We start from the raw sequence: 26,719 nt of genomic DNA, 5'->3' as shown, positions 1-26,719 counted from the left end.
AAACCTAATGCTCCCATCAGGCTTGTCCACTAGGACTATCGGAGAGGACCAAGGACTAGAAGAGGGGACGATTATGTTCTCCCTAAGCATCTCGTCCAGCTCCTTCCGCACCTTGTCCCTATAGGGTCCCGTCACTCGGTATGGGGATACTGCTTGCGGGGGTGCATCCCCTGTGTGGATCCGATGCATCACTCCCTTCACTATCCCCGGCTTATTGGAAAACACCTTTTGATATTTGATGAGCAGCATTTTTAGTTCTTGCTGCTGGTCTTGGGTGAGTGCAGGACTGATCTTTACCTCCTCTGGGTTGTATTTTACTTCCCCTCTACCCTCCCAGAAGGGTAATTCAGCTTCCTCACTCTCAGCTGCTTTTATCGCAAATAAAACCCTCTGTTCCCCTCTGTAGTAGGGTTTTAGGGCATTCACATGTACCACCCTCCTTGCTTGGTTCTCCTCCTGCTCTATAAGGTAGTTCAGGTCTGACATCTTGGAAATGACCCTATATGGTCCTGCCCATTTGAGCTGCAGTTTGTTCTCTCTGCAGGGCCTAAGCCAAAGCACTTCCTCCCCTGGGTCAAAGTGCCTCTCTCTAGCTTTGTGGTCATACCATGTTTTCTGTCTGACCTTCTGAGCTTGCAGGTTTTCTGCTGCTAGCTCTAGGTTTCTCTTTAGGTCATTCATCAAGGTGCCTATATAGGTCACAACGTCTTGTGGGTCATCCTGGGTGATCTGCTCCCAATTTTGTTTGATCAAATCAAGGGGCCCTTTCACCCTCCTCCCAAACAAAAGTTCAAACGGACTGAACCCGGTACTGGCTTGTGGCACTGATCGATAAGCAAACAAAAGGGATTGCAGCTTCTGGTCCCAATTGTTTGGATTCTCTGCCAAGTAAGCCCTAATCATGTGCATCAGAGTCCCATTGAACTTCTCCGTTAACCCATTACTTTCAGGTTGATAGGCAGTGGTTTCCTTGTGTTTAATTCCACAGATTTGCCATAACCGTTTCATGAGCTTCGATGTAAACGATGTGCCCAAATCTGTGATTATTTCTGAGGCAAATCCCATCCTGGACATATACCCCACCAAGGCATCTGCCACTGTGTTAGTTTCAATGTTAGTCAAGGGTATGGCTTCAGGGTACCTCGTGGCATGGTCCACAATGGTGAGAATGAACCTGTTCCCCCTCTTTGTGGCCTTGGGCAAAGGTCCCACAATATCCACCCCTATGCATTTGAACGGAGTGTCAATCACAGGCAAAGGGCACAACTTTGCTTTGGTCCTGTCGCGGTTATTCCCCTGCCTTTGACACACATCACATTGTTTACAGAATTCTTTGATCTGCTTCCCTATTTCAGGCCAGTAAAAATTCTGTGTGATTCTCTGCTGTGTTTTGTTCACCCCTAAGTACGCAGCAAACAGGTCAGAGTGCCCCCTTTGTAAGATCATGGGGCGATACTTTTCAGGTACCACTAGCTGACTTCTGATCCCATCTCCCCCTGTTGAGATATTCCTCAGGGTCTCTCTATATAAAATTCCCTTTCTCTCACAAAATCTCACTGGGGTCTCAGGTGTTAGCTGGGCGTCTGTCACCTGTTCAAAACACTTTTGGAGAGTGGCGTCTGCCTTTTGCTGTTGGCCAAATCGGCTGTCTGTGGTTAAGGTTTCCACCACAGCTTCGGAACTCCCCCCACCTGCCTCCGTCTCGGGCTCATCATTACCCCCCTGAACTGTCCCCGTGGTGGCTTGTGAATGTGTAATCACTAGCACCCGTTTCACATGTTCAGCCAGGTCATTTCCCACGAGCACGGCTGCTGGCAGAGTCGATGAAATCGCTAGCCGCCAAACTCCCCTCCAGCCTTGAAAGTTCACAGGTACCTCAGCTACTGGCAGCGAGATCACCTGTCCCTCAATCCCTGCCCCCTTTATGCTCTCATTCGGGATTATATACTCCCTAGGAATAATATCTGGATGGCACAGGGTCACCTGGGAACAAGTATCCCTTAACCCCCAATACCGATGGTCAAGTATTCCTACGTCCACCCCTGCTGTTTCAAACAACTGTGAATCTGTTCTCACTAGCAAGCAGCGCTTGACCTCCACAAGAGGACCATTTTCCTCAGCCTGATCAGCAGATGTCACTGTTCCAGATTGAGTAGCCATGGCAACAGGCTCCCTCAGTGACAAGGAGCTTTGCTCTTTCTGGACACAGAACACAGCTTTTGGCTTGGTTCCACTCGAATCATGAGGCACATTTCCTTTTAGCTGCTTTAATTTCTCACACTCTGAGATTAGATGGCCCTTTCCCTGACAGAAATAACATTTTCTGCTATATTTTGAGTCTTTCTCATCTTGTTTTGGTTTTCCCTCCAAAATCTGAGGTCTTGGTTTCATGTCTGAGGGCTTCCCTTCACCATGGGCCCCTCCCCCTTGCTGGTTTTTCCCTGGTCCCTGAGAGTACTTGCTGTAGGTTTCTTTGGGTTTACCTATCGATTTCCCCTCAGCACCTAAGGGCTTTCTTATTTGGGAAATAAAATCTGCGATTTCGGCCGCCTCTGCCACAGATTTCGGTTTCCTTTCCCTCACCTGGAACTTCAGTTCCCCATGCAGGACTGAATAGAACTGTTCCAGCGCTATCAGGTCTTTGAGCTGCTGGAAGGTCTCTGTTCCCTCCTGAGATAGCCATTTCTCTAGCAGCCTCACCAGTTGGGCCCCCACTTGGGTAAAAGTCTGCTCTGGTTTCTTGGTGAGTGACCTGAATCTTTGCCTCAGCTGTTCCGCATTTATCCCATGTCTGGCAAACACCAGTTTTTTAAACTCTGCGAAATCTTTTAGCAGTTCCTCTGGCATCTCTGCATAGACTTCTGCCAGGCTGCCACTGATTAAAGATCGCATAATGGTCATCTTCTCAGTTTCCCTTACTGAGAAGTCCACAAACGCTCTTTCCACTAGGGAAAAGAACACCTCAGGGCAATCTCCCTTGTGGTACACAGGGAATTTCTTCAGGTCAGTTTTAGACAATTGGCCTCCCTCAGAATCCCTATTGTTATTATTGTTCTGGTTCATCATTTCCAATTTTCTTAACTCAAACGCCATTCTTTCTTTTTCCAGAGCAATTTTCTCTCTCTCTAATTCGAAATGTCTCTGTTTCTCTCTTTCCCTTTCCTCCATTTTTTCTCTCTCTAATCTTTCCTCCATTTCCCTCACCCTCAGTTCATGCTGTTGGGCTATGAGCATTTTCCTGAGTTCTGGGTTCTGTTCTCCCATGCTGTCACCCTGCACTGAGCCAAATTCATCCTCAGAACCTTGGTCAACCTGGGGGTCTTTCACTTCACCCATTTCTGCCATTTGGCTTCGAGTCAAGGGCATAATCCCCCCCCCAGAAGAGGCTGCTTTCAAAAGTCAAGCCTCAAAATAAAGCAACCACTTTTTTTTTCTCTTGCCTCAGAACCAGCCTTCTATAGATTGCTGCTGTTCTTCAGCACTAACTTGCAACTGTTGCCAGCCAGAGTCCAACCCCCCTCTGCTAGGCCTCTCAGCAGACAAGCTAGATCACTGCTACTTCACACAGTTTTGCCTCAGCTTTTTTCCCGCCAAAACAGGTTGCCTCAGAGCTCCCTAATCTAGTCCCCAGTTGGCACGTTCTTCCACTAGCGCACCTCCCTGTGAGGTACGCCTAGAAGATTACCTACGCGCTCTCAGATTGTCCCTGACTAGACCCCCCTTGCTCTGGGCACACTTGCCAAGGCTTTGCTGAACCACTGGACAACTGGACCAGTCGTATCCCACACGCTGGACACCAATCAATGTGACAGCCCCAGACCTACTGGAGGATGTCACCCTTTCACTAAGCTGCCACCAACCATTCCCTGTAAGGAGTCACACAGACCAGGAATGGATTTTTAACAAATAAAGGAATAAGGTTTATTTAAACAACACACAGGGAAAATAAAATGATCAAGTGAATAAGATACAGTAACGTGGCTTAGTCTCAATCATACATACACTCGTTTGGTTCACACAGAACACCTTTAAATAAAGCACAGACCCTGAACCTATCAGTTCTGGCTTCCCATACAGACACCTGAACCTATCAGGTTGGTACTGACTGACACACAGTAGTACCCCGTCTGACACACAGACTCCCACTCCAGCTTCTTCTCCAGCTTCCCCTCCAGCTTCCTAAACTTCTCCACACAGGATCCCCATATATATATACAGTACAGCCCCTCCTCCTGATGTCCCGCCTTCCATTCCCCATAGGATGGAACTTTCCCTCCAACCCATGACAGACAGGTAACATCAGTGCTGTATGTAACAAGAAGGTCCAGGAAAACCCTCCTCTGTTTCTAAAAGGGATCTTGTCCTACACACAGAGCTTGGAAAGTCTACTTTTAGGGTGACTGCTTCCCAGCCCCAACCCCCAATCTGCCTCCTTGTCCACCTTTTACAAGCTGTAGGTACATTGTGACTGTTTCTGTTGGTTGATTCCTGGAACTCAGCACTTATTAGTTGCTCAATAGCAAATGGGGGGGGGGGATGATGGCGGTCTGCAAGGTCTGCTTGTGGCTTTCATGAGTGCCCCTGGAAGTGGGAGTCGGGGCTAGTTGCTGGACCCCTGGTTTCATCCTATGGGGCTCTTATGCCATCAGTTTCTGACCTGCTGGGTCTTCTCGTCTCAGTGTCATTGAGCAGCAACAACAGGAGCGCAAGGAGGAGGAGCTGTTGTGTGAGACCAAACCGGTGGACCTCGAAGTGTTTCGGGAAAGGATGGAAGGGTGTCTTCCTTACTCGTTCCGTCCCACTCTACAGCACGCTGCAACACGGCCAACATGGTGGTTAATGAGGTAGGCTTACATTTGGCCCTCACCTACACATTATAGGCACAAACGGGCAAGGATTCCTGCTCCTGGACTGCAACAAAGCACTGGGAGCCAGGATGTTGCTGAGGAGAGGAACCGGCCACCCTCCAAACGTTGCTTCCAACCAGCACCACAGGACTCTAAAGCCTGTTTCAAGCATGAAAGATGCCCAAGGAGGGAGAGAAACTGGACAGTGGGTGGCCTTGCAATGGGAAACAGGGTTCTTGGGGGGAGAGGAAAGCACCTTCCTCTTGCTCTTACAGCTTCTCCACCCCATTTGCCCCCATCACCTTTACCCTCACTCCAAGCAGTGATGGACATAATGCACAAAAAGGATCTTTCCTGCGAATTTTGTGGATGCCTCTTGTCTGAAGAGACATCCCTTGTTTAAAAAGGGAGAACTGACTTGATCCAGAGAGTATTCATAGCAGGGGACATATTTTGGACTAATGAGATAGGATTTCTCTTTCATTTACAGGGTTTGATGGACGTGGAAGCTCCAGACAGCAGCCGGACAGCCTTGAGGACTTTCTGATCCTCCATCAGCTTCAGAAAGGAGAATCACCTCAGGGATAGGAGGGGATGCCCTCGCTTGGCCCAAATACACCCCCAGACTTCCCCTCTGCCTTAGAGCTAGGGAAATGGAAGGGGGGGGCAGCAAGTGCCTGGCGATTTCTGCATGCCTTTCTAGCTCCATCACGGGAAAGATAGCTGGTGCCTGGCCAACCTCATCACAGCTAGCAGGGCAGGTGTCACATCCAATAAATGGATATAAAATAAGGAAAGGGAGCTCCTCTATTCAGAGACTGTCTACCTTTGAAATGAGGACACGGAAAAGCTATCGCTAGGAATCTTCCCGAAGCTGCCTTGCTGGGCTGGAGAAGGTCCAGTCTTGCAGAATCCACCTTAAGATGTCATGTTCCAATCTGCTGAGTGGGTTATTTCTCCCACTCTCCTGGGTGCCACCTTCTGATCACGCCAACATGAAGATAAGATTCAAGCCTTTGGGTAAGTTAGGCATGCCTTTCTCCTGTTCCAGCTGGTAAGAAATGGTGCCTGGGCTGCCGCCCTTTCTTCGCCGCAAAGCAGCGCATGGATTCTGGTAAGCACCGAAGAGGAAGAGGGATTTCACCCACCCCTTGCCGAGCACTTTGACTTCCAGATACTCCAAGCCTGGCACCATTTCCCCTCCTGCTACACAGGAAGGCCAGAAGTGTGAATGGCATCCAAACTGACAGACTGACTAGTGAGATATAAGGTTGTGAATCACTGCTTTAGAGCTGTTCAATTAGTTTGTAGGTAGAAGCTCCCTGCCATTTCAATGGACACAGAATGCCTATACTTGACAAACACGTTCAGATCAATATACTATTATCCTGCCAGAAAAATGGAGAAAAGTCACTTATTTCCACAGCCTGGGAGAAAAAGATCAAATTCTACTACAGTCTGCCTATCATGGATTTTTGCCTAAAACCAAGTGAAATACCTTCAAACCAAAATTCAACTCCTGGATTATGCATAAATACCTGATGGTACTTTGGAAGGATATCAAGAATGCATGTTGAAAGCAAATTAGCAGGTTGGAAAGAAGAAACAACTGGTTTAAGAATTCACTATATATACATGTGTCAATAGAACAAAACATTTCTGTTCCTGTAGTTTGGTTGTCATTAGTAGTTGTCCCCTCCCCAACATCTGTAGCTGAAACAGGCACAATAATAATAATAATAATAATAATAATAATAATAATAATAATAATAATAATAATAATAATAATAATAATAATAATAATAATAATAATAATAATAATAATAATAAATTTTAGAACTTCAGAGCCGGAAGGGCACAGCGGGGAATCAAACTCCCAACTGATATCTAAACCACTGAGCTTGTGTGTTGTCTCTTGCAGTGATGAAAGCTCTGGAAAAAAGTAAACGTCCGATCTCTGAAATCAAGGATGGATCTTCATGATTTAATGTGATTTTTATGGGGGATTCTTGCAAAAGCACCATCAAATTGTAGACCCCAGACCCGCGAATTATTCTGTTATCTGGAGGCTATTCAACGCTAACCGCATTCACCAAGGGCATCTAGCGTAAGTGAGGTGCTGGCCATAGGGATCATCCCCTTGAAATCCGGCCTGTGGTCTTGGCAGCCTTGTTTACTCCTGCAGGCCTTCCCTGCGGGACCAGTCCTGAAGAATGGGATAATCCCTTACTTGGAGGTGGTGAGCATGGAACCTCTTTTGGCATGCCAAGCGGGCCTGCTTATCTACCACTGAGCTGCTAGCTTTCCACTCTGTCCAGCATATGTAATGGCGCCCTTGTCCCTCTTGCAACAACAACAGGCAGCGGGGGGGGGGCGGTGGCCCATTCCATGAGATTTGGGGAGTGACATAACCATGCGGACAGGCCAACATCTACTGTACTCGTGAACGGCCCTTCCTTGCCCCATGAGCGCGCCAGGCACCCGGGGGGCTTTTCCTCTCCTCTTCTGCGCGGCTCCGTGGTGCGGCTCCCATGCCGGCCGGGCTACGAGGCGCCGCTCTCCCTGGCCATGCCAAGCCCCTCCGCCTTCGCCCTCTCACGGGGCGGCCTCTGGGGGCGCGGCGGCCTCCAGTTCCGCTTCCCGGGCCGAGCTCCAGCTCCTCCTCCGCCGCCTCCTCCTCTTTCCGTGGCCGGGAGCCGGCGAGGGCGCACCGCCTTGGTGGCCGGCTGGCATATATATAGGGCTCTTGGTGGGGAGCGGGAGGCACCCCCTCGACCGGGACGGGCGATGAAGCTGAAGGTAAGCAGGCAGGCCAGGGCCGGCCCCCGCGGGCACCGGGATCCACGTGGCGCCCGCCCAGCAGCGGCTCCTCCTCGTTGCTTTCCTGCGTGCGCGCCTTTCCGGCGCAGGCTGCCTTGCTCCGGATCGGGTCTGAGCGCCCGCTCTGCTTCTCTCGCCCCCGGTTAATCTCGGGACCGGGGTCACAGCAGGGGTCTCTCTAGCTGCGCGTTGCCAACCCGGGGTGCCCTCCAGCTGTTGGCAGGCTCCCAACACCCTTAGTTTAATTGGGAGGCCGGCAACATCTGGAGATGTTGGACCTTTTAAGCCACTGTGCGCTTGGGACTCCCCTTATCCGAATGCTTTATTACCGATTTGTGGTTTTATGGCTCATCTGTGTGTTATTTTCATCAGTGCTGCTGATAACAGCACCAAGCTTTAGTAATTGTTAGATAACTCTGAGGAGGTACATCCTGAAGCTCAGTGATTTAATAATGCAATAAAATAAGTATGCATGCACGTGCATCTCAGTGTACATTTTGCTGCCGATCATATGGAACTCTAGAAGTTATAATAAGTAATGTGTGTAGTAGGAAACATATGCTGTCTTTCTTCACATTTCCCTTTTTAATTTACTGAACAGATAAGGATTGTACAATAATATTGAAGTCAGTTACCAATCTATGGCATTACAAGGAATGAGGATTGACCTTTTCCTCCACCTTGTGTTACACACGCTCCATAGAGCAAGGGTATACACCCTGTAGTCTCCCCTGGCCCTAAGTGTGGCCCACCCACCCACCCCCTGTGTCATGACCCATTTTGCACCACAAAATCCATCCACCACCACCAGCACTCCCATTTCTAGAGGATTAAAGGGGATTGCCTCATGTGTGTCAGTGCACATGTGCCAGTACACGTCTTTCCTCAGCCAGCATCATGTGTGGCTAAAAAAATTGTATGCCTTTCCACTGAGGTAATATGGGACAGTGGAATATTCATTAAATTTTACCCAGTGTAGGTTTTTTTCCCCCCTTGAGCTGGCTTGGCCTAAAACGTTTGATTCTTGGCATCCACTTTTAAAATGGCTACTACCTGCTTCTCAGGAGGTTGCCGAGATTAGGAATTAGAGGGCATTTATGGAGTATGTTGGGTCACAGAATGAAGTGGCTGCAACACAGTTTGACGAATTCACAGGGAAATTTGTTTGTGGATTTGTAGTCTGCTTGTTGCTTGCACTGTTCCTAACCTGCCTTAAATGATTATTTGATGGAGAGAGCAGGCCTTTGCACAGCCTTTTCCAGGATTACTGCCCCCAATTTAATTCAAACTCTGACACAGATTTGGAGAAAGATGCATACGCAAAGTATGCATGATAGGGCTAGATCCTTACATATGACCCTTGGATCCGTGTACAGATATGGGCTGAAATTGTCTTGTGGAGCTCTGTGTGCACAGCAGAGATAACATCAGAAGCAGTGACGAATCGCCATTGATTAAGGGCAGGTTCAGGGTGGAAGCGACTTGTACACAGTTAAACAAACACAGTGTGATGAGCTTGTGTACCCCCTGAAGTCATCAGAGGATGACCTTAATCAGTAGTGAGTTGCTAATGATGATTTCATCCCCATTGTGCACACAGACGTGCACAACAGGATTTCAACCATTGTGTATGTATTGTATATATATATGTGTGTGTGTGTGTGTTCTGGTGGTTGGTTAGTATTCGTAAGATCCCACTTCTACTTTTCTATTCATATCCTATGCATATTTCCACAGTAGTGACCCCTTTAAATTCAGTAGAACTTGCTTCTTACTCATAGGGGGCTGAAATGAATCTATTGAATTTCATGAGATTAACTTTGAAACAGGCATATCTAATTGAGGAGCTTCTGCAGAAAGATGGTGACATGTCATAGAAGACATGTTTATATGTGTGTTGATCCAGCCCTGCTGTTGAATGAGCAATTTTACAGCTTGTTTTTCTAAAATTAAGAAGGGATTTCTTGATGAATATGAGCCAAAGTGGGTGGGTATGCTTTATCCTTGAAGGATTTATTTTTTAAAAAAACATGAAGTCCAGAAACCTGGTATAAAAGACATAAAAGTTCGAATGGAAGACTTCAGATCCTGGGGTTTGTTTAGGGGTGTCAGAATGAAATGGCATTCACAGTTTTTCCCATGCAGAAATCCTCCCTTGATTGCCTTAAGAAGGGAGATGTGTTTACCTCATTTGTGACATCTAAAATATGAAGTTGTTCACATAATACCTGTGTGGTGTAGCTGGTAGAGGAAATGGGACTCCATTGTCAGATCCGTTGGGTGATGTTGAGTTAGTCACTCATATTCACAAGAATGTCCAAAAAATAGATTTTCTTAATATGTTGGCAGAGTTAAAGGGGAAAAAAGGGGGAAAGAAGAAATACTGTGGTACTTTAAAGACTAACAGATTTATTTCCCTGTAAGCTTTCATGGACCAAAGTCCACTTCAGAATCTCCATGAAAGCTCATACTAAAATAAATCTGTTTGTTCTTAAAGTGCCACAATAATTTGCCTTTTTCCCCTCTCTCCCCCTTAACCCCCCTCCACTTAATTTCACAGGTTGGGTTGGAACCATTTATGCCACCGTAGTTAAGGGGTACGATAAAAATGTCATAATTTTTGACTTGGAGTTTCTGTTTCATACACTTGGTGTAGCCTCAGAGAGAGGGATGGACTAGCAGTGACAGCTGGAAACAGAAGTCTGGAAAAATGGGAAATATACTTTAATATACTTCAGCAATCTTCAGATGAGGAAACTAGAAACTTAGATTTAACTATTGATTTATTCAAGTTAGAGGTTAGAAACTGAGGAATTAACTTGGCGGTGTTAATGTTAGGCCATTTTAGGGAGAAAGGCAGAGATAAAATAAAGAAATATTTTAAACAGAAAAGGTTCAATTTATCCAATTGTTGTAATTAATGTGTTAATGAAAATGTTAGTTTATGCGCTCTCTATAGAGGGCACATGGCCCCCCAAGACAAGAAGACCTAACATGACTCTGCCATTGGTCCTATACATGAAACTAGGCTAGAACAGTCAGAAACATTAGTTAAGACACATATTAAAAAGAAATGCTAAAGAAGAAAGTCCAGCATATAGTACTGTCAAGTCAATTCTGGTTTATGGCAACCTTTTTCAGGGTTTTCTAGGTAGAGAGTACACCAGAAATGTTTTACCCTTCCCTCCTGCTGAGGGCATTCTGGGACTATGCAACTTGCCCAGCACTCTACTCACAGGAAGCACAGTGGGGAATCAAATTCCCAACCTCTGGCTCCACAGGCGGATAGGTAAACCACAATGTAGTGGACAGAGTGATGGTCTAGTACTGTGGAGACCGGAGTGTCAAATCCCTGCTCAGCCATGGAAGCTGACTAAGGGAGCAAGTCTGGTAAAACCACCCTTCACGTATCTCACTTTCAAGGTGAAAACCCCATTAGAGTTGCTAGTAAGTTGGCTCTGACTTGATGGCACGTGCGCACACGCACACACAGAGGTCTTTTAGAATTGTAGTTCTGTAGAATTTTAATGTTTTAATCTATGGATCTATTGTAATATATATTTTTATATGATAAGTAATGATCGCCTTTTTTTTTTACCAAGTGTTTCATAAGGAAGATGTTACTGGCATAATAGCATGCGATGGGCGGGCGGGCAGGAGAACAATCTCCCTACATGATTCATTGGGGCATTATTTGCTTCTAAAAGGATCAAAAGGAGCTCATTTCATTTGATGGCATGTGGGATTTTTACATTGACAAAAATATAAAATTTGAACTCCATGATATTTGAGCTTTGTTTTACTTGTCTTTAGGTTGTGGTTATTTGCATTAAACAGAAATGGAAATAGTTGTTCGCAGTAATTTTATGACCTGTGATAATGGATTTTCTTCCTTCTGTCAGAGTAGACGTATCCTTCACCATTCCCCACGTGCTGTGGAAGACTTCATGATTTAGAGACACTGCCGAGCAAGTGGCAAACATGAGAATCAACCCTGTCATCCAGGCGGCAATTGACCTCACAGCAGGGGCTGTAGGTAAGGCTCAAGAAATTCTGTTTTCACCAGGAAATGATAACAGTTTGATTCTCTGTACTTGAGGAAGCCCTTCCTCAGCTGCACAAGGCAGTGTCTGATGAGTTGGGAAAAGTCTTGATCCATGCTTGCCAGAGAATTCTGTCAGTCCAAAAGAGTAACTTTCCCAAGCTTTGAGCGATAGCAGTGTTGGTCTGAAAAAGCATGTGTCTAGTTGTTGGGACACTATGGAGAAAGCGCTTGTTGACTTCTCCCTAGGTTTGCAGTACTTCCCACATCTTAACTTTCCTTCTCTTGTTCTTCCCTTCAGTGAAACCCTGCTGTTGCTGAGAGGTAAATGTGTAAACATTCCTGTCTAATCATTTCCTGAGCATTGCTTTCAGTACACTTAGGGATTAGCCTTCATCCTCACAGGAGTGTTTCAAAATATGTCACAAGTAAAAGTTGAGCAACCAAACAGAAGAGAGATGAGATTATTTTGTTGGTTGGTTTTATTTTATCGTCTTTAGCCAATGCCGAGTTCACAGGCCAGTCAACTGACCATCTGTTTGTCCAAAGTGAGATATTTCAAGAATGTGCCCATGTGGGTGGCAGCTTATCTTCTCCCCCATCTCTTTCATGCCACTGTAGTGTCACTTGTTAGGCCGGACAGGGGTGAGGCCACCTTGTCCTCTAGCCTCGCAGAATAGCCAAAGCGATCTGAATTTTTGCCTAGTTCAGCAAGTGGCATCTCCAGACAGTAGCTGGAGCAGTTGTGCTTCCATCTGCCCAATGAGCAGCAGCAAAGCTGAAGCCTGGCCTAGTTTATAGGGGCACCTTGAGTATTAAATTACATATATACTTATATAAGAAGACTAAGCTCCTTGGGAGAAGGGAGAAAAAGATTTATGGAAATACCATGATAGGTTTTGAAAGATAGATAGTACCTTTTCCCCTCACAATAATTTGGATCTGATTAACTGTCACAAATACCAAACCTGTTGTTGTTTTTTTGTTCTGAGTATTAATGCTTAAAAAAACTAGATTTTTTAAATGATATTAACAGAACAAGTGATCACCTTTAAAACAGTGCCATTAAGCAGGAGTAGGAAATCTCTCTCTCTCTCTCTCTCTCTCTCTCTCTCTCTCTGCTTGTCTATGGATAGCAGCTTCCGGCGTAGCCAGTGGCGAGAGATGATGGGATCTGTAGTCTGATAACATCCAAAGAAAATAACATTTTCCCTATTTCTGCCATCAAGGATCTGAATTCCTTTGTGGTAATGTCCACATCATCCTGTGGAAGTTTTTTTTAAATTTAAAATATTTCTACCCTGCCTTTCTCCTTAAGAGAACCCAAGGCAGGTTACATAACTGGAAGGGGAAGGGAAACTCAACAAAAGAAAAGAAAACAGCAGCCCACCCCCTAGGCAGCCAGTCACTGAGAAAAAGCTTGCCTGAAAAGGAAAGTCTTTGCCTGCCTGCCAAAGGACAGAAAGGAGGAGGCCAGCCTGACTTTCCGTGGCAGGGAGTTTCACAACTTCAGGGCAGCCACAGAGAAGGCCCTCTCCCATGTCCCCACCAAAGGCACCTGTGAGGGTGGTGGGACCAAGAGGAACGCCTCCCCTGATGATTTTAAAACCCGGGGAGGCTTATCAATGCAAATGCAGTCGTTCAAGTCGCTTAGAGATTTACACGTCAAAACTGGCATACCCAGTGTGTGTGTTGGATAGAGTGATGGACGAGCGCTCAGGAGGCCTGAGTTCAAACCCCCACTCAGCCATGGGAACTTACTGGGTGTGTGGAACTGGTAAAACTACTATTTAAATAATTTACTTACTTTGAAAGTCAGGGTCACTATAAGTTGTTTCTGACTTGACAACATTGAACAACAGCACTTTGAATTGTGCCTGGAGGTTGACCAGCAGTCTGTGGCCTGTTGTAGCGGAAGTTATGTGATCCCTGTAACAAGCTCCAGTTAACAATCTGGGTTTGTGTTTTGGGCCTGCTGAAGTTTCCAAAGGCAGCCCCACATGGAGTGTGTTACAGTAATCCAAACAGGGTGTAACTAAGGCATGTGTCACTGTGGCTATTGTTGCATTGACCATGTCACATCCCTTGTTAGGAATTTGTACAAAGGCGTTGTGGGGCATCTAGAGGGCACTCCTAAACCCGGTGTTGCCAGCTGAATGTTGTTGGGATAGGCCAGATGAAGGGCACACCCACTGTTGGTAGGGAAGAATGCTATTGTGGAGTCCCTCATGCCCCTTTGCAAGAACGTGATGTGTGGAAAGCTACTGCTGACCATAGTTGGGGATGCATAGTAAAAACAGGCCTTGTAGGGATGAGTTGGCATTGGACCTGAATGAAGATGGCGCAAGCCCAGTCTGAAGCCATTTGTTTTGCCAGCCTGGAACTGCTCTAAACATCCCTTCCAGCTGAATTGGGATGCAGTATGACATCTGTCAGACCTTTTCTTCTACAGGCCCACTTGGTCAAAGACTTTGGGTTTACTCTAGTGTCATGACTGGAAGTCAGTTTGGGGGAGGTTATCTTTACTTGGCATCATATGCCTGCACATGGGGACTAGCATGGTGAGGAGAGTCTAGATACAGGAGGCAAAAAGCCATGGAATACAACAGGTCAAGAGGTCTGTGACCCTTGTATGTAAAGTTCAAATTTATATAAGATAAGAACAACAGTCTCATGCTTCCTCAGGGGGATTTCCCTGCTTAACCGCACTATGAGAGCCAGTTTGCCAGAATCTCTTATCATTTTGAGAAGGGCTACTGCCCCTGGGCTTTATTTGAGGAAGGATCACATGTGGTCTTCCTAAGAAAGGAGTGCATATACAGTGGTGCCTTGCATAACGAGCGCACAGTTTAACGAATCCGCATAGCGATGCAGATTTTGCTATCGCTTTTGCAATCGCATTGCAATGTTTTAAATAGGCAAAACATCGCATTGCGATGGTTGGTAAGCGTTTCGCTTACCGATCTTTGCATTGCGATGCTTTAAAACAGCTGATCGCCAGTTCCAAAATGGCCGCCGGGTGCACAAAATGGCCGCCCGCAGCATTTTCACACTGATTCCTCGCTTACCGAGGAGGCAAAAATGGCGGTTCTATGGAGGATTCCCGCTTAGCGGTGAGTTTATTCCCCATAGGAACACATTAAACGGAGTTTAATGCGTTCCTATGGGGTTTTTATTTCCGTATAGCGACGTTCCGGATAGCAACGATTTATCCGGAACGGATTATCGTCGCTATGCAGGGCACCACTGTATACACCATCCAACGGGCCTGTTCAGAGTAGATAATGTCTGTTGTTCTCAACCTTGGATAATCCAGCTATTCTTAGACTACAACTTCCAGAAATCCTGGCCAGCACAGCTAGAGATGAAGGCTTCTGGGAGTTTTAGTCCAAGAACATCTGGGGACCCAAGGTTGGGAACCATTGTGAAAAAAAATATAAGCACGTAGAATTCCACTGAAGCAGAGCAAAATCCACGTATTCTAATGATCGTGGGTTTTCAATCCATATGCCTTTTTCTTAGTCTGAATTTCAACTCTCAAAAGCTCAGTCTGTACTGCTTTATTATTTCTGTCGTGTGACCCCATTGAGACTTCCAATGTTCATCCCATCCTTTTTTTTTTTTTTTTTTTTTTTTTTTTTTTTTTTTGTCCAGGGGGCACGGCCTGTGTCATGACGGGCCAGCCATTTGATACTGCCAAGGTGAAAATGCAGACCTTCCCCACCATGTACCGGGGGCTGGCAGACTGTTTTGTGAAGACTTACCAGCAGGTGGGCTTTCGAGGCTTCTACAAGGGGACCAGCCCTGCACTTGTCGCTAACATTGCTGAGAACGCGGTGCTCTTCATGTGTTATGGCTTTTGCCAAAATATTGTGAGGAGGATCCTGGGACTCGATAAGAATGCAAAGCTGAGGTGAGTGATGAACCTTGGTTTCCCTCTCAGCTCTGCACTACTAGCAGATGCTAAATCCAGTCCCAAAAGACAGAGCTAGAAGTTTGAGTTCTCCCCTAATGGTGCAGTGTGTATTCTGAAGGATTTTTGCTATCTGGTTCTCCACTGTTACTTCTGAACAATATGTATATCCTTCCCTTTCCATAACATTCACAACAATGCTCACGAAAGCTTATGGTGGACAAAACAAGCCAGTCGTTACTTAGATTTCTGCCATTTAAGTCCTAAAATTAATCCAGACAGTCTGCTTAAATTAGGTAACAGATCAGATTATCAAAAACACTGCAGACGCCACCCAATCTCTTGTTACACATTTTCAGTAGGAATTTTCAGGTCCAGGTAATTTGAACGAAGAGTCTGGAAGAATGGTGTGCTTTCACAGGCTGTGGAGTTCCCTTCCTAGGGAGAGAAGGCCCTTCCTGTGGTTCTTCCGCCTGCAAGCTAAGACCTTTTGATTCAGCTGGGCCTTCGGTGACTGACTTTCTGTTAAGGAAGAGACTTTGAACTGCTGGATGGTGGGCAGGAGGGTTTCCACTGTTGTGCTTTTAAGGAATTTTTACATTGTTTTCATTTGGGGTTTTGTTTTAATACAGTGGTGCCTCACACAACGATGTTAATTGGTTCCAAAAAAATCAACGTTGTGTGAAACATCGTTCTGTGAAACACCATTTCCCATAGGAATGCATTGAAAACGGATTGCCGTCCTTGAGCGAAAATCCCCATAGGAAACATCGTTGAGTGAAACAATGTTTCCTCCATTCAAATGTATTGAAGCCGACTCAATGCATTTGAATGGCATTCCGATGTCTCTTTTCCCTCATTTAAAAGTGCCTTAAACTGTTTGAAACCTGTTATAAATGCTTGCAATCGTTAGCCCACCTCCTGAAACCTATGCAAACTTAATTTGGTGTTGTTCTGAGTCATTGTTAATTTTTGGTGATATTTTGTTTTTCCCTCATTGAACTCTATTGAACTGTCCGTCCAATACATTTCAATGAGAGAGAAAACAAAAAATCAGAAAAAATTAACGAAGACTCAGAACAACACCAAATTAAGTTTGCATAGGGTTCAGGAGGTGAGCTAACAATAGCAAGCATTTAAAACACTTTTCAAACAGTTTAAGGCACTTTTACAGGAGCGAAAAGGCACATCGGAAAGGGCTCTTTGATCTCTTTGATCTCCGTTTCCCTGCTTTTGAAGCTCTTTCCGATGTGCTTTTTCGCTCCTGTAAAAGTGCCTTAAACTGTTTGAAAAGTGTTTTAAATGCTTGCTATTGTTAGCCCACCTCCTGAACCCTATGCAAACTTAATTTGGTGTTGTTCTGAGTCTTCGTTAATTTTTTCTGATTTTTTGTTTTCTCTCTCATTGAAATGTACTGGACGGACAGTTCAATAGAGTTCAATGAGGGAAAAACAAAAAATCACCAAAAATTAACAATGACTCAGAACAACACCAAATTAAGTCTGCATAGGTTTCAGGAGGTGGGCTAACGATTGCAAGCATTTAAAACAGGTTTCAAACAGTTTAAGGCACTTTTAAATGAGGGAAAAGAGACATTGTTGTGTGAAAACCCCCCATAGGAAACATCGTTGTGTGAGGCGGCAAATTTATCAGAAAAAGCCATCGTTGTGTGAATTCATCGTTGTGTGAGGCACCCGTTGTGCGAGGCACCACTGTATTATGATATAACGTGGTTTTTAGTTTTGTCTTTTGTTTCAGTGTTGTGAGCCAGCATGTTTTCCAGAAATGGGAGAGAGACAGGATATAAATAAAATTTATTTTATTTATTTATTTTATTAGATTTATACCCCACCCATCTAGACCAGAATTCACATAGAGGGAAAGGGGTCCCAAAAACTTCTCCCTGCTGTCTTATTTTGAAGCAAAAGCAAGTTCTAGAGCTGTGCCATTTGTTGCTCAGAGCACATCATGTATTTGTTTTGAAGCCTATCCCGGAGATTGCTTTATCAGCCTTTCGCTTTCCTTCGCAGACCAATGTGTCTAACGAAGGACATCCAGACAGAAGCCCAAGTTATGTGACATTGTTACTTCCTCTGGGCCTGATCAGGATCATAAGCTTAGCCTTAGCCAAGGTGAGCAAACATCCATAGCCAAGAAATTTCCTCTTTTTGCATCCCATGTCCATCCCTGCTTTCAAATGGCATCTACAGCTTACTCATTTATGGCCTCTGCAAGTTAGCGGTGTGCATCATGTGAGGCTCCTGTGGTCAGCCAGCTATCTTGTGACTTGACCTATGGCCCTGGCAAATAATTTATTTATTATTATTTCCAAGCTAAAAGTCACCAGATAGCAACTGTGCAGCAGGATGACACCACATATTTATTTTTTTTACCTTTTTTGATGCGTTACCATCTGAAACTGTTTGCAATAGAAATTGCAACAAAGTCTTAGAACCATAAGAACATGAAAATAACCAGATCCATGAAAGGAAAGCTTAGCTACTCTTAAAGCCAAATAGACTGCAGGGAAGTCCCACATGGGCAGAAGATCTCTGCCTCTTTCCCTGAAAGTGAGTGAGTTGGGACCAGCCGGCCCGTCCAGGTAAGTCATTCCGAAACTGAAGGCGAGCCATGCAGAAAGGCCTGCTTCCAACCCATTGACTGGACCTGACGAACACCATAAAAGAATGGGGTTATCTTAAGCCAAGACAGTCCTGAATTATGCATAGGCTGAAAGTCAGTGCTTGCAGTTTGTGTCTTCAATATGCATTTTCATCAGATTTTGCAACAGCCTGGACTGTCCAAAAATGATTTTGAGTGCAGCTCTGTGTGGAGCATGTTGGATGAAGAACAGTGCCCAAATATCTAAAGCCCAATAAGAGTAGAGTACCACACACTCGCATAACAGAAATGATACCTCAGCTACTGTCCAGAAAGGCAATGCATGCTGGAGACTGTGCTTTAAAATACAGATATTATATTCTGGAAAACTCCCTGTCACTTGTTTATATATTGCAGATGACTGAGGGTTAAATTTCTAATCCACATGTTGCATAAATTTACCTGAATACATTTTTTAGAGTAGATAGGTTTAATGATGCTGCTTTAGCTGTCTTGTATCCCATTTCACAGCTTCAGAGTTTATTTGATTTTAGGATTATGTATTCAACATGAATTTGGCCCAACTCCGGGAGGCAGTGGAAGACAGGAGGGCCTGGCGTGCTCTGGTCCATGGGGTCATGAAGAGTCGGACACGACTTAACGACTGAACAACAAGAAGAACAAATTCAATCATTATTTGCAGTGTGGGGAACTTCTCAGTTGATTTCACTAAAATTATTCACTGAATCCATTGGAATACAGGCCAAAGTGTTTATTCTAGGTGTGCTGTTCTCTGGCCAGTAAGTTTTTAATATGCCTTATTGTGTTGCGAGAGAACAAAGACTCAAGAACGAAGCCAGTTTGGTTTCCCTAACTTGTGTTAACAGAGGAAGGACAATTTAAGAGATTGAGGTGATGGTGGCAAAGGTAAATTGGTAGCTTTCAAATATTTAACACCGTGGACAAGAAGAAGGGAAACATTTTCCGCATTTCCATTGAAGACAGCAGATGTGGAAGCAGTGTTTCTGTTTTAAAACTGATGTAATTATAAGGGTATTTTACCTGAGGAATATGTTGCTTAGGGCAGTTGTCGAGCGGTCTGGCTTTTTAAAAAGGCTGGATGAGTTTGAACTGGATGGAGATCTATCAGTGATATTTTGGTTATACAGGTTCTCGCTTTATAGCAGAAAGTTGGTCTTCTTGATTCATTTGCTCTCTCCTCGTTCGGATTCTTTGCTGGCCGGTTGGGGCCTTGTTCCTTTGTACCCATCCAATCCCATCCCCTATCTGGCCTCTCGGTGTGGTCCCCTCTTGTTACTCCAAGCCACTCCTCTGCTGTCCCTACACAGAGTTCCGTTTAGGGAAAACTGGAAATCTGCATGGCTGGGTTGGGTTACAGATCAAGGCATCTGCCTCTCATGTCCCTGATTCATTCTTTGTCTCTCTTGCAGTGACCTTCAGAATGCTGCAGCAGGTTCTTTTGCATCTGCCTTTGCTGCCTTGGTCCTCTGCCCCACGGAGCTGGTGAAATGCCGTCTGCAGACCATGCACGAAATGCAGTTATCTGGGAAGATTGTGGAAGGACACAAGTAAGGAAGGCAGAAGTTTCCATGGGGCTCGCTCCCGTGACAGCTTAGCCCGGCTAGCTTTGTGCTATATTTCGTTAAAAAGAATATACCTGCACATACCTGCTGATTGGTATAGTACTTTGTTCAAAATCTTTCCAAGCATTATGCTTATAACAACCCTGTAAGGTAAGGGCATTGCTATAAGGTAGCTAAACTGGGCTACCAGGGTGAAAGTTGGGATATAAATAAAATGTAACAGAGGAGACCCCTATTTTAAATTTGAAATGTGTTTGCTTATGCAAGCTGTTTTTACACTTTTGTTCCTCTCTTAGTACAGTTTGGTCTGTCATCAAAGATGTTGTGCAGAGAGACGGGCCCCTTGGATTCTACCGCGGTCTGTCCAGCACTTGGCTACGGGAAATCCCAGGCTATTTTTTGTTCTTTGGGGGCTATGAGCTGAGTCGGACATTTTTTGCCTTTGGAAGACCAAAAGAGGAAATAGGTATGTTTTGGCTTGATGATGACATTAAAATGGGGTGGAGGGGAGGCCCTCTTTGACCGTGGCTTCCATGAAGTCAAGACTCTTGTGTAGGCACCCTTCAGTCTTGAGAGACTATGGTAACGGGCTGTGAATAGAGAGGTCTTGGAACAGCATCTAGTGTGGCTGAGAAGGCCAATTCGAGAGTGACAATCCCTTCCACACGGAAGACAAATACAGTCTGTCCCCTGTCCAGTTTCCTGATTTTGCTGGTTTCGGGACTGCCTCTTTGCCTCAGCCTGCTGGACAAGGGTCTCTTCAAATTGGGAGAGGCCATGATGCGCCCCCTGCCTCCAGGAGAAAGGCAGCCTATAGATAAAACAAATAATTGTAGGCTAAAATCAGTGGACACCCAAAGCTTCCCTACCTCTGACAGTGGCCCCAGAGCATTGAGCTATGGGCGCATCCTATTCTAGTGCTCATCCTTACCAGCCTCTGTATCGTAAATAGGGGGCTCCTCCATTGGAGGTGGAACTTCTGGTCATGTGAAGAGGAAAAACTAAGAAGAGGACAAAAAGAAGTAATGAGACAGGAAAGAGGGATGAATTTTCTCTCCACCCGAGACATTTCCATCTAGGTCAGAACTCTTGTTTATTCAGCTGTGTCTGCCTGCTGAACTTAAAGCTGAACCTTGCTTCCTCTTCTGCCTTCTTCCGGACATAACAATTCTTTGAAAACTTCGGACACATCTTCGTACATTTTCTGTTGACATTAACACATACGGGCATCTCCCACCCCCATCACCTTTCCCTTTGCTTGTCATGCCAGTCAGCAAGATTTCTTGACTTATATTCTGAAACAGTTCCTTTCCTCTAATTTAACTTTTTTTAAAAATGAAGGAGACAAAGCATATTAATGTAACCTGAAAGCTGAGTCTGACAATTGGGTAGCTCATGTCATGATACATTTTGCATGGAAAGGGAAGAAATAAGGGAGATGCATCTTTTTCTCTTTGGCATGCCTTTGAGGACAAGGAGATCCCATAACTTACCTGAGTCAGCCCTAGTCAATGGATTAGCTGCCTCTCACAATAGATAGTTTCCAAAACAATGTGCACAGGAAATAAAAAAATCAATACCAGATTAATGAATATGACCTTACCTCTTGACCCCTGATGTTCTTACACAGGCCTTGTAATTAGAGTTTAACTATGGATTAGTCCTAAAGTACACCAAAATTTTATTAGGTCTCTTAACAAGGTGGGGGCGGGCTATCTTTATTTTATATCATTATTATCCTGATTCTCATTTTTTTAAACTGAAAGCAATAATACTGTGTTTCTCCAAAAATAAGACAGGGTCTTATATTAATTTTTGCTGGCTACGTGACCACGGAAGATTGTCTTCAGACAAATGCTAGCTCTATGGGTTGGAAATGGGGATGAGCGCCGCCCCCTGGAGTCGGACACAACTGGACAAATTGTCAAGGGGAACCTTTACCTTCACCTATATTAATTTTTGCTCCAAAAACACATTAGGGCTTATTTTCAGGAGATTTTTTTTTTCATGTACAACAATCTACATTTATTCAAATAGAGTCATGTCATCTTCTGGTTGCTGCACAATGGTAGAAGGCAGGATTTCACTTAACTGGGGCTCATTTTTGGGAAGGGCTTATATTACAAGCATCCTGAAAAAATCCTACTCAGGCTTATTTTCAGGTTAGGTCTTATTTTCAGGGAAACAGGGTAACTATAAAACAGTAACAGAAAATAAATAAATCCAAATGTATTAATGACTATGGATAACAGATAAGAACAAGGCTGCATTTATATAAAATATCACTCCCTGTGGCACTGGGGACAGGATTTACAGCAGGCGAGATCAGGCGAGTTGTGGAGCATCTGCAGGTGATTTTTTTGTTATATATGGGCTGTCATTGCCCAAAGCCGTCCAGGCTGGCTCTTCTCCCTGGTGGCACAGTGGGGGAACTGAACTCCCAAGCTCTGGCTCCACAGCCAGATACCTTAACTCACTAGTCAGCCAGTCCTTTTATTGGGCCTTAAAATATTACAAACAAAAGCTATTTGTCTTCATCAGGCTTTAGATGTTGCAGAAAAAAAATCATGGTCATGATTTCTGGAAATGCAAAAAAAGAAAGAAAGAAAAGCATGCTGCTTATATGCCACCTCATAACACTTAAAGCACTCTCTGGGCGGTTCACAATTTTATTATACAGGTTACACATTGCCCCTCCCCATCCACACAAGATGGGCACTCAGTTTCCCAATCTTGAAAGGATGGAAGGCCGAGTGAACCTTGAGTCGGTTACCTGGGATTGAACCTGGGTTGTGAGCAGAGTTTTGGCTGCAGTACTGCAGATTAACCACTGTGCCACAAAGCTCTGGACATCCTTTTGTGCACCGCCTACAGCACTGTGGTGCTCAGACTGATGAAGACCAATATGGGTTGAAACCTGCCTTCTGCTGGGAATTATTTACTGGTCCAATAAGGCCATTGCCTCACCTTTGCCTTTGGGTTGTGTATAAGGACCACACAGCCTTTTTTTCTTTTCTTTCTTCCTTTTTTATTTTTATTTTTGTGGAGTTGAGGAGGGCTACCAATGTCTTTAAAAAGGAGACATGGCCCTTCTGCTCTCAAAAATAGCTTCTTGCTATAATAGGATATGTGATGATCTCCTTCTAAAGCAGCCGTCAGCAAAAGGTAGGGGCTTTAGTTGTGCAGAAATACATAATTTGAAACCCGGGGTGTATGGAGAGGAGTTCTTTTTGTAGAGCTCTCTGTGTGTGTAAGAGCCTCCCCTATGAATAAACAGAAGTACTGATAGTGAGAAAAGCAAGAAAGGCAGAAATTTGCCTCACCAGTCCCAGAAACATGGAAGCAGCCATCTGTAGTGATGACTGATCACTTCCATATAAACCTAAGCCCCTCAGCAACCTTTGTAGCAGGCAGTCCTTCATCCAGCTCCTTCATAAAACACTGATCATCATGGTCAATGGCCTGCAGTGGGTCTCACCGCTTAAGATGATGAGGTGCCTCAGAATTGTGTACACACATTGCATGTGGCTTGGGGGCCATTGTATCATTAGGCAGGGAAGCAGCAAATTGGGGGGCATCAGGAAAATCATTGAATTGTGGATTTTGGTTTTTGTTACCATACAAGGGATGGAGAAAGATTCAGGTGAATTTTCTGTTCCAGCCATCAACATGTCTTAAAGCCAACACTGCTTGGTTTTGCAGGTCCGGTTGCACTGATGGTCAGTGGTGGTGTTGGTGGCATCTGCTTATGGGTCGCTGTTTATCCAGTGGATTGCATCAAATCTAGAATCCAGGTTCTTTCCATGGCGGGGAAACAGGCTGGTTTTATGGGAACATTTGCAAGTGTGTTCCAGAAAGAAGGTAAGAACATGAAACTGGGCTATGGGAGAAGGAATATCCTGGAATATGCAAAGCTAGGACTAGTTATTTCCTGCATTCTACGTCTCCTACCTGGCAAAGGGGGGAATGCTTCCCATGTAATTTCTTCGAACAACACCAACATCAGTTCTTAATTCCCCCAGTAAAGCTTGCCAAAAAAAAGACCAACCAGTCAAACAGCAAAAGCTATGGCTGTGGAGCTAACCATTGTCCCAGGACCACCTTGTCAAGGTGTCCCGCTTATGCTCTGAGAATCATCAGGTTTCCTGCAACTGCAGAATAAATAATGGTTGCCACATAACAGAACATATTTTGCATGCACATATATAGCAAAGAGATAGTCATACAAGAATGCCAGCAGGAAGCACCACTTTCCCTATCTCATAGTCCAGGTCTGCATATTCCAGAATATTTATTCAGCTTTCTGGGCCTGGGGCAACCAATGTTTAGCTATGATAGGTCACTTTATAAGATGTTTATTCTTCAGCTTTCATGCAGTTTGCACAGAGGAAATAGACAGGAAAAGCAGTCTTAAGAGACGGCTTGGTTAACACTCTGCTCTTGTTCACAGGTGTATTTGCCTTGTATTCTGGACTGAAACCTACCATTATTCGTGCTTTCCCAGCCAACGGTGCTTTGTTCCTTGCCTATGAATACAGCCGGAAATTGATGATGAATCAGTTTGATACATAAACCTTTTTAAGTGTGGACTGAAATTGCCAGATACATTTATAGTTCAGCACAGTGACTGCCCTGGTGAAAGAGTGACAATTGTTATGACACCATTTAAGACAAACGGAAAGGATTGTGGTTTGTCTTGTTTTTTGATTTCAATAAACCTGCTATGTTTTTTAAATTTGTGATTTTGTAGAATTCTATGCTTAGAGAAAAAGATAACAGCAACTAGATATTTATATTGCCTTCCTAGTGCAGGCATCATGTGAATAAGGCTTTGAAGGAGATTGGGACATTTCAGAAAGCATAGTCAAAATACAATTTGAATTGTCACAGTTATAATAAGCAAAGGTATCAGTATAACAAATAAGTGTGAGCCTTCTTTAATATGCTGAAAATCAGACAGTAGTTTCAGTCCAAGGTAGCATTTAGAACACCTCTGCATTTGTTGGTATTCATATAACGGGTTCTGCCCATTTCTCTTCCACACCTTCACATACCCCCACAGTACGGAAAATCAGCTCACACATGTGAAAAGTAGCACTTTTAGCTATGTTTTACAGAGTTTTGGATCCTATACCCAATATTCTACTATATTATCAAGTGAGAACTAATAGCTAACCCAAATCACAATGATTATCTTTGCTGCAAGGCAGGGAAATTGAATTCATGCCATTAAATGCAGTAGCACATTCACTTCTGTCCTTTGGCTACAGAATTGTGGAGAATAGTTTTTCAAATCCTGTTTTCTTTTTATGGACAGTTTTCAAAATTTTCTTTAAAATGAAAGTGATCTGCTCCCTGCTGTGCTGCAAATAGAATTTGCTAAATTCAAGCATGTAGTAGGTATTGTAATTTAACAGATTGGCTTAAGAAACCATTACTAGCAATGGTCTGTAACATGGAGGTGTGGGGCCCTTTGTTCCAAACCACAGCAGCCTGTCCAGATCTACTCTGCATTGCAGGTGGCCAACTGGGTACCAGTCCATTCAAGTTCGCCTTCATAATTTTATGGGTGAAGAGCTCAGCTACAAATTAAGCATTAGATTTCATTCCCTGTAATTCACCACAGTTATTAGTGGCAACTTTGTCCTTTGCTAGTTATGAATGAGATTACAGCACTAATGTTAGGCATTAGTACGAGGTACTGGGAAATGGTTGGCCAGTCTCTCCTTCTAGTGGCATTCTGGGTCCATACAAGGCCCCATATGGTATAGATAATCTTGGCCAGCCTCTCTCCCAGGATTTTTCTGGCTCTGCAACTACTACAGTACCCACTTGAGTCAAATTTCAGTCCTCTTAGTAAAATTTGCATATGGAGACATAAGATGTTTCCCCCTCCTGCAACACTGAAAAAGGATCAGGTCAAGTGCACTGCTAACCACCCCTTAACTGGAATGGATAGCCCATGCCATTCCAAAGGTTGTTTTGACATGTTAAATCCTGAAAGACAAGAGTAGGGGAGATGAAGCTAAGAGGCTGCAGAATGTGCAGTAGATGGAGTAGATAAAAAGGTCAGAGAGGCTACCAAAGCTACTTGGGGTGCCAAAGCAGATAGAGGCCGTTTTGCCCATATTTCAGAAACTATCCACTCACTTGTCTGGAAGCCGAGTCATAGCAACTGGACAATGGGTCGTTAACAGTGGTCTTTCTGGTGTGTGTGGTCCTCCTAATCTTCCTGGGGATGGATGAAAGGGCAGCATGATAAATAGGAGATAAATTGTATCTAAGGTCTCCACCCCTGTTGATAGCACTATTACAATGGGTGGAGAAGGACTGCAGAACACCCCTCCCATCCGTTGTCTTTCTAACAAGCCTATTCAGACCAGTGGAGGGGGGAGTGAACACAAGGTGGAGGATATATCAGGGATCTCCTACCAACTCTCCTCAGATTGAAGAAGCTACTTGGATGAGAAGTGAAATGCTTCAACCTAATAAGAAAGAAGTCCAGTTGCCATGACTCAACTTCCAGATAACCTCACCTGGATGACTGGGAATCTTCAGATATATCTGCTCACTTGCTTTCTGACCAGTTCCTGCTCCCCCCCCAAAAAAAAGAAAAGAAAAAAGAAAAGTGTGTGGGTGCCTGCCTTACCCTGCAGAATGGATTTCATGTTCAAACTACCCTGAATAAGTCAAGACAACTTCCAACATCATCTTAATCAGTAAAAGCATGTATTCTGCCCAGTGGAATGGTCAATGTTTCAGCAAAATCCATGGTCTAACCTGGTGTTCCATCCATGAACCAAGAGCTGGAAGTTGGTTTTATTATCTGTTAACCAACCTCAGAGGCCCTAATTCTAAAGAATTGTGGGGACTAAATCAGCAGGAATCAACA

General features: G+C 44.5%; 1 protein-coding gene across 2 annotated transcripts; it reads left to right on the top strand.

Moving 5' to 3' along the window:
• The first annotated feature begins 7,507 nt into the window (after nucleotides 1–7,507).
• Nucleotides 7,508–24,562, top strand: SLC25A15 (solute carrier family 25 member 15). Of its 2 annotated transcripts, none has more exons than XM_020788019.3 (7): nucleotides 7,508–7,646; nucleotides 11,575–11,703; nucleotides 15,364–15,622; nucleotides 19,675–19,812; nucleotides 20,124–20,293; nucleotides 23,530–23,688; nucleotides 24,278–24,562. In XM_020788019.3, exons 2-7 carry the CDS (start codon nucleotides 11,649–11,651, stop codon nucleotides 24,397–24,399), a joined length of 903 nt encoding a protein of 300 aa, XP_020643678.1. In that variant the 5' UTR covers nucleotides 7,508–7,646; nucleotides 11,575–11,648; the 3' UTR covers nucleotides 24,400–24,562. The 2 variants fall into 2 exon arrangements, with proteins under 2 accessions (XP_020643678.1, XP_020643677.1); XM_020788018.3 differs by having other exon boundaries at nucleotides 7,512–7,646; nucleotides 11,570–11,703.
• The last annotated feature ends 2,157 nt before the right edge of the window (nucleotides 24,563–26,719 follow it).

The sequence above is a fragment of the Pogona vitticeps genome, chromosome 1, assembly GCF_051106095.1.
Source record: "Pogona vitticeps strain Pit_001003342236 chromosome 1, PviZW2.1, whole genome shotgun sequence".
Classification (NCBI taxonomy): Eukaryota; Metazoa; Chordata; class Lepidosauria; order Squamata; family Agamidae; genus Pogona; species Pogona vitticeps.
This window is presented reverse-complemented; position numbering and strand designations above follow the sequence as displayed.

Excerpts from the sequence above, each read along its gene's own strand:
- SLC25A15 (XM_020788019.3), top strand. The coding sequence starts at position 11,649 with ATGAGAATCAACCCTGTCATCCAGGCGGCAATTGACCTCACAGCAGGG. Across the intron at positions 20,294-23,529 it reads AAGACCAAAAGAGGAAATAG|GTCCGGTTGCACTGATGGTC; the intron begins GTATGTTTTGGC and ends TTGGTTTTGCAG. Across the intron at positions 23,689-24,277 it reads AAGTGTGTTCCAGAAAGAAG|GTGTATTTGCCTTGTATTCT; the intron begins GTAAGAACATGA and ends TCTTGTTCACAG.